At 40.7% G+C, this 7,534-nt stretch overlaps 2 protein-coding genes across 3 annotated transcripts; one reads left to right on the top strand and one right to left on the bottom strand.

Moving 5' to 3' along the window:
- The first annotated feature begins 197 nt into the window (after window positions 1–197).
- Window positions 198–2,185, top strand: jagn1b (jagunal homolog 1b). Of its 2 annotated transcripts, none has more exons than XM_044048714.1 (4): window positions 198–302; window positions 1,035–1,204; window positions 1,304–1,376; window positions 1,602–2,185. In XM_044048714.1, exons 2-4 carry the CDS (start codon window positions 1,116–1,118, stop codon window positions 1,989–1,991), a joined length of 552 nt encoding a protein of 183 aa, XP_043904649.1. In that variant the 5' UTR covers window positions 198–302; window positions 1,035–1,115; the 3' UTR covers window positions 1,992–2,185. The 2 variants fall into 2 exon arrangements, with proteins under 2 accessions (XP_043904649.1, XP_043904641.1); XM_044048706.1 differs by having other exon boundaries at window positions 1,107–1,204.
- A 3,551-nt stretch (window positions 2,186–5,736) lies between these two features.
- On the bottom strand, window positions 5,737–7,528 carry LOC122783834 (NF-kappa-B inhibitor zeta-like). Its single transcript, XM_044048724.1, has 5 exons — window positions 7,391–7,528; window positions 7,125–7,294; window positions 6,738–6,848; window positions 6,079–6,246; window positions 5,737–5,914 (listed from the first exon to the last, which is right to left on the bottom strand). The coding sequence occupies exons 1-5, from the start codon at window positions 7,404–7,406 to the stop codon at window positions 5,873–5,875; spliced, it is 507 nt and encodes a 168-aa protein (XP_043904659.1). The 5' UTR covers window positions 7,407–7,528; the 3' UTR covers window positions 5,737–5,872.
- Between the last annotated feature and the right edge of the window lie 6 nt (window positions 7,529–7,534).

Genomic DNA, 7,534 nt, shown 5'->3' on the forward strand with positions numbered 1-7,534 from the left:
GTGGTGGGTCGGTAACTATAAAAGATGTTATTGTACAGAATAAAATTATTGTCAATACGTAAATTTATAATTTCACTGGAGAAAAAAGACTGCGTGACAATATTACGACTTCCTTTCTAAAGATTTTTTTTCTTTGTTGTTTGACCCTCCATCGTAGTTTCCAGAACAAGCGGAAATGATACCTAAATAACCCGGAAGTCTACGTTGACAGCATCATCATTGCACAGCATGAACGCTGTCAGCTCCGTGTTAGCCGACATACGTGTACTTTTCACACTGTTATAACTGTCAAGACACACAAGGTACGTTGCTGTGTTTCACTCGTCACCTGTTTTACCACAAAACATTCCAGCAACTGTTGCAGGACGCGTATTTTATGCTACAGAAAACGTAACAAACAATATATACGTTTGACCGACATTAGCTAACCGTTAGCAAGCAGGCTGTGTCAGTATCTGTTTATAAAAAAGCAATTTCTCTTAATTGTAGTTCGTGCTCTTGTATAAATGATTGCAGACTGTATTCAAAGACGTCGTTATAACAATTGTATTCTTATTCGTTATCGGCTATCTCCGTGATTCCTGTGATGGTACTATATTAAAATACAGTTCCACTGCATTTACCAGGCTATGTGATCCGAGTGGAGAGGAGGACTTTTGACCGCGGTGTGTAGAAAATGATAATGATCGGCAAATTGAGACACAATTGTTTCGAAAACGCCTTCATTACGCGAAGCTTCAGTCATGTCACGTGATTTTTTCGCACCAAAGCAAGCTTTCAAGTAGTGGTTCTATGGAATTTTAGTTCAGGGTTTGAAGTAGATAATAGTTAGTCACCTTATCTCTTTTGTTCATCTTAAGCTAATGTGACTTTACCAGTGTGTGTGAGGTATATGTGAGGAAGAGGAGGAGGAGGATGGTGAGAGAACAAATTAACTTATTGGGAATAAATCTGCCTCCTGTGAAAAGTCTGTAGCTGCCTATTTACACCACTGTATTTTTTGGTTGTAATTGGAGACTTTAATATTTTCTTAGGTGGTACTTGGAATACAAAAGTGTGAGAACCACTGGGCTAACTGATTGACTGCTGCGGTGTTTTGCTTCCAGACATCCACCATGGCTTCTCGAGCAGGTCCGAGAGCAGCAGGCACAGACGGCAGTGACTTCCAGCACCGGGAAAGGGTTGCTTCACACTACCAGATGAGGTTGGTTGGACATGAACTTTGCAAAATGTGTAATGTACCTTTTTTGCAATTGTTTTTTTGAATCATTTTCTCATCACCGCTCTGTCTTGTCTCGTGCAGCGTCGCTTTGAAGTCAGAAGTCCGCAAACTCAACATTGTCCATATCGTGATCTGGGTCCTGATGGCAGCTCAGGTAATGACAAACCACAAGTCACATGACCCTAATCTTGAGATATGTCAAATTTGCAACAAATTTGCAACTTATTCATCTTAAATGTAAATGTTTTCTGGTTTCTTTGCTTCATATAACAAAGAAATCATTAAAAAATAATATAAGGTCTAAACAAGACATTTGTAAACATCATTATTTCAAGTAACAATAAACAATATTTTTATAGCAACATTTCTTCTCTCTTAGGTAACTGTGAGCCAGCTGAGCCTCGTCTCCCACAAGGTGGTGGCCTCACCCTACCAGTGGGAGTATCCCTACCTCTTGAGCATAATCCCCACAATCTTCAGCTTCTCAGCACTGCCTCGCAACAACATCAGCTACTTGGTGATTTCCATGATCAGTGCCGGCCTCTTCTGCGTGGCGCCACTGCTCTACGGTGGCATGGAGATGTTCCCCGTGGCACAGCAGCTTTACCGCCACGGCAAAGCGTACCGCTTCATCTTCGGCTTCTCGGCCGTGTCCGTCATGTACTTTGTGATCGTCATCGCCGTGCAGGTGCACGGCTGGCAAATCTACTATAGCAAGAAGCTGCTGGACCAGTGGTTCACCAGCACACAGGATAAAAAGAAGAAATGAGCACTGAGGTCTTTCTGTGAGCGTGCAGAGAAAACCTCCGTGAACTGGTGGTTTGAGCCACTAAGACTAAGAGAAGAGACTCTTCCCTTTTCAGCATCTTCTATATTTCTATTTGTCAATTATGTTGACTGGAAATGAATTTTTTGACAGTTTGTGTGCTGCCTTAGATTAAAAGGAGAGAATCTCCAAAATACTCTTGTATCCTTCTCTCAATCTTCTCGTTCAGATGATGGGAAATTAATTGATTTAATAACATAAATGGAATCACATTGAAAGAGCTACCACAACAGGAGAAAACTTCTCATCACACTACTGCTTTAGCAACACACTTGTTTATAGTCAGAAAACATCATGTGTTGTCGGTAAAGAGAAACGGTAAAGGTGTGGAGCAGCGGGGAAGATGTCATCAATGACCTTTTATACATACACTCTAAAAATAAGCTGAACAATGATAACATCAGACTCAGACAGAGATACAACATTTACTTGAACATAAGTTCATCACTCTTCCCAAGAGAAAACAGCTATTTTCTGTGGAGTTTTTCAACAGATTTATCCTTGATTCCTCTAGAAGAGAGGTTTTTTGAGTTGGTGAGCATTTGGCTTGGTCAGTAAGGTAGAGGTTTTGAAGTCCAGAGGTTGTTTGTTCACTACATTAGTCACTACTGTGTATTTAGAACAGTAATATTTTTTTTTTACCCCCAGTGGAGCTCACCTGTTTTCTCAGTCACATCTTATGTTGAGCTGTATAAGCATGAAAGGCTTAAGACAGTGTGGATGAATGAATTAATTCATATACAAGTGTCATGTAGTTTGGATGCAAACAACAAGTTTAATAGAAACCAAATGCATTCTACACTTTGAACTACATTTATTTGCTTACATTTGCACAGACATAGAGGAGGATGATATTATCACTGACACCCCTCCTCCACCAGCAGATTTATTAGACTATAAAATAATATATATACACACAACATGGAATGTTTAAATCTACCCATACAATTCAGAAAAACAAAATTAAACAAATTATGCCATCACTTGATGTCTTAATAAGTATTTCTGAGTCATTCTTATTTTCTATTATCTTAACACACTACATTACAACATATGTTTGACAGCAAAATCTCACCAACCAAGTATAAAACCTTTTAAAAAAAATTAACCAAAATTTTCCTCAGGTAATAAAATGTAATTCTTATCATTAATGGTGTGATTATTTTAAAAACTACAACCAGCTAATGCCTAAATCAGAAATAACATTGAACAACTAGTACCGCGCGCGGTTCTGAACGGGTTCGAGCCGACCCGCGCGAGTCGCCGTGTGCCACGGCTCCCCGCGCGCCTCGCGCTCTCACCCGTTCATTCACCGCGCGCGGTACTAGTTATTTTCAGTACTAGTTATTTTCAGTACTAGTTATTTTCAGCGGCGTCCCCGCACATGTCGATCCAAATTTCGGGGGGGATCGGCAACGTATGGCAAAGTTATAGGGCACTTCCTGTTTAAAATGGCCGACTTCCTGTTCGGTCAAATGCGCGTCCGTAAACGTGTTCAGGGAAGTTCCCTTGTCTTACATATCAAGTTTTGTGCAGATCGGACAATCTTAGAGTTGACTTCCTGTTTCGGGCATTCCACTTCCTGTTGGGAGGTCATCTTTTGCAGACATGCTCAGGACAGGTCCCTGGTGTGACATATAAGGTTTCATGCAAATTGGACAACGTACGGCAAAGTTAGCGGGCACTTCCTGTTTAAAATGGCCAACTTCCTGTTCGTCTCTGGAAACATGTTCAGGGAAGGTCCCGTAACTCACATATCTAGTTTTGTGTCAATCGGACAATGCAAGACTTTACTTCCTGTTTCGGGCGTTCCACTTCCTGTAGGGAGGTGACCTTTTACAGACATGCTCAGGACAGGTTGCTGGTGTCACATATAAGGTTTTGTGCAGATCGGACAATGTACTGCAAAGTTAGAGGGCACTTCCTGTTTAAAATGGCCGACTTCCTGTTCGGTCAACGGCGTCTCCGTAAACATGTTCAGGGAAGGTCCCGTAACTCACATATCTAGTTTCGTGTCAATCGGACAATGTAAGACTTTACTTCCTGTTTCGGGCGTTCCACTTCCTGTAGGGAGGTGACCTTTTACGGACATGTTGAGGAAGGGTCTGGGGTCCCACATACTAAGTTTCAAGTGGATACAACAATCCCTGTTGGAGCAGCATCAAAAACTATAAATGTAATTCTGTCTGCTGTCACCAGGGGGCGCTGTATTTGAAAATTAATATTTTCATATAGACGTGTTCAGGGCCGGACTGTCATCAATCCTTGCAAGTTTGGTTCAGATCGGACCAGGATTGGCAAAGTTGTAACAGTTTGTTTTTTTAGAATTTTCTACCACCACCAGGAGGCGCTGTTTTCAAAATGTACCGTTTCAGCAACACAGTCGTCTTCAGCAACTAACCATCATCAACTATAGCAAGTTTGGTTGGGATCAGACCTTCCGTCGCAAAGTTATAAGAGTTTCATTGTCTGTTGTGAAAAATTATTATTATCTCCAACTTTGGCGCCCCCTATCTCGTACGCCATACAATATTTTAAAAAGCTTTTGATAACTTTTGATGCTCAACTTGTCCACATTGATCTCACCAAGTTTGAAGGTGATCGCACAAAAGCTCTAGGAGGAGATAATTGAAATACAAGCTGTCATACTGTCTGCTGTCACCAGGGGGCGCTGTTTTCGAAATTGAATATTTTCATATAGACGTCTTTAGGGCCGGACTATCATCAATCCTAGCAAGTTTGGTTCAGATCGGACCAGGATTTGCGAAGTTGTAGCAGTTTGATTTTTTGTCCCAAAAATCCGACTTTGCGTCGTTGCCATGGCAACACCGTTAAACGATTTGTCGTCATATTGATCACGCATCATCTACCATGTGTTTTGACTTTTGTCACCAATTTTGAGTGCGGTACGATTATCTGTGTAAAAGTTATTCCCGAAATCGTAAAAAAACTTTTTTTTTGTGTATTTTCTTTCACCACAAGGAGGCGCTGTTTTCAAACTTCACCGTTTTTTCATAGACGTCTTCAGCCATGGCCCATCATCAATCATAGCAAGTTTGGTTCGGATCGGACCTTCCATCGCAAAGTTATAAGAGTTTTGTTTTTCTGATGCGAAACATCAGAATCATCACGAACTTTGCCGCCCCCTATCTTGCGCGCCATGCGACATTTGAAAAAAATTTTGATACCGTGAGCTCCTCAACTGGTCCACAGGGACCTCACCAAGTTTGAAGGTGATCGCACGAAAACTCTAGGAGGAGTTAGTTCAAATACCATTGCTGCGAATTCGCCAAAATCGCCAAAAAATCGCCAATCAACCCAAGATGGCGGACTTCCTGTTGGGTTTGGATCATGGTCATAATGTAATTTTTTCTTCATCCTGACCCACTACACATGTGTACCGAATTTCGTGCATGTGCGATATTTGTGTTGGTCATGGTGAATTTGGACAGGTGGCGCCGCACTTATTGGCCCCTCCCACATTCAATTTTCAACGCACATTCCCCGAACATTTTTCAGACGTAAATTTACACCACGATTGATGCGGTCACAAAAATCTGTGAGTTTTGGGGTATGGGAAAGGCCTCAAAAAGGCGATTTACTTTAAGGAATAATAAGAATAATAATAATAATAATCCTTCCAGTTTCAAGAGGGTTCTTGCAACCTTGTTGCTCGAACCCTAATAACAATACATAAACAATAAGACGAATAAAGTACATTACTTAGTAACGAACAACTGTTTCACTGAAACAACCAGCGTTTGCCTTTTGTTTGGCAAATCTTTAGATAGAGTGGACTGTCTGACTGACAGTGATTTTGAGCTTTACTTAAGCTTGAGCATGTTTCCCTTCAGGATCTGCCGCACCTGAGGAAAGACAGAGCTCAAATCATCAGTGTGTCACTCACAACATCCTGGTTCCTTTGCTACATGATCACAATCCTACCATTTAATCTCATTACCAGGTAGTGTTATTGCATTTTTTCCTGAATGATCACAGTATACCTTTGTACGTTTGTGACAGAACCTACCTTTTTACCAGTGACTCCTTCAGGCACCAGCTGAGCTGGAAGGTCGTTTTCAAAATTCCTGCTCCCAGGATCGGCTCCGTTTCTCATCAGCAGCTTCACGGCTTCCACTTGGCTCCTGTTGCTGTGCAGTGAACAGACGATGTGCAGCGCCGTGTTCCCACTAAAAGTCTGAAAGACACAGACACATATTTCTTTTTCTTTTTCTTTTTTTTTTTTTACATAGAATTTTAAAAATGTTTTGTTAGTGATTGAATATCAGGCCACAACATAATAATTTCCTCAGGCAAAGGCTGTTTTCTATTTCCTACTAACATTGCTTTCTTATGTTCTATTCAATATTGTACAAAAATGGCAAGTTTACAAGATGTGTTGGTTTGAAAAAGTAGCTGAAATTTGCCACAGAATGTTATTTGTGTCTTAAAACTGCTCTTGGACTTTTTCCAGAATAAATACTCATGCCTTTGTTGTTTTTGTGAAGAGAAGGAAACAACAAAAAGTCAGATTTGGCCCACAATGCCACCAGTTGCTGACCACTGGTTTATAAGAGTAGTACATTATTGTGAGTCTCTGTGTTCCATGTTTTAAATCATAAATGTTGCATTTGTTAAACTTAGTTCTATGTCAAATGTTTAAATAAAATTACGATCTCTGTTACTAACCTTAAAGTTCACGATGGGCAGAGAGAGTGGCTGGTTGAGGATCACTTGCAGCAGCTCCATGTTTGCTTCCTCTGAAGCCATGTGAAAACAAGTCCGTCCACTTTTGAGATCCTGGGGTCGGACGAAATAAGACAAAAAAACACTGCAGGACAACAGAGACACTGACCTGACCTTTTATCTTCAAATTTTACACACTGGACCTTTAATAAAGAGGTTGAAAAATACATATAAATGGCCATTGACACTCTGACCCAAGTCTTTTCCACCACAGTCAACCATAATGCAAAATAAAAACACAAAAACAATTCATATATATATATATATACAGTATATCAAATACTTTTCCTTAAAATGGCCAGAAGGGGGAGCCAAAGTTGTCATAGTTACCCTGGTGGTGAGGGAGGCACCCATGAGAAACAGAGTCTTAATACATTCAACAAACATCCACTTCCTCTGCATCAGCCCCTCTGCAGTGGAGGAGTGAGGATTCTCCAGACAGCTGAGCTGTTTGACGACCGCATTGTGAGACAGAACTGCTACGTGCAGCGGTGTTAAACCTAGAGGGAGTCGTGAAGAGCGCGATACTCATTAATGGGAAAGAAAATGTTACAATAGCATCATCAACTTGGAGGTATCAATGGAAATATTCTCACCATTGTAATTGATCATTTCAATGTCAACTGGTAGCCCTCTATCTATTGTGGTTCTCCAAATGGTCTATGGGGAAAAGGAAAAATATTAGACAAATAAGAACAACAGCATAGTTTGACATGAAAAAAATAAAAGTCAAACTAAAC

The sequence above is a fragment of the Solea senegalensis genome, linkage group LG2 (assembly GCF_019176455.1).
Source record: "Solea senegalensis isolate Sse05_10M linkage group LG2, IFAPA_SoseM_1, whole genome shotgun sequence".
Taxonomy (NCBI): Eukaryota; Metazoa; Chordata; class Actinopteri; order Pleuronectiformes; family Soleidae; genus Solea; species Solea senegalensis.

Excerpts from the sequence above, each read along its gene's own strand:
- jagn1b (XM_044048714.1), top strand. The coding sequence starts at position 1,116 with ATGGCTTCTCGAGCAGGTCCGAGAGCAGCAGGCACAGACGGCAGTGAC. Across the intron at positions 1,205-1,303 it reads GCTTCACACTACCAGATGAG|CGTCGCTTTGAAGTCAGAAG; the intron begins GTTGGTTGGACA and ends TGTCTCGTGCAG. Across the intron at positions 1,377-1,601 it reads GGGTCCTGATGGCAGCTCAG|GTAACTGTGAGCCAGCTGAG; the intron begins GTAATGACAAAC and ends CTTCTCTCTTAG.
- LOC122783834 (XM_044048724.1), bottom strand. Across the intron at positions 6,849-7,124 it reads GTGCCTCCCTCACCACCAGG|GATCTCAAAAGTGGACGGAC; the intron begins GTAACTATGACA and ends GTCCGACCCCAG. Across the intron at positions 6,247-6,737 it reads TGCCCATCGTGAACTTTAAG|ACTTTTAGTGGGAACACGGC; the intron begins GTTAGTAACAGA and ends TGTGTCTTTCAG.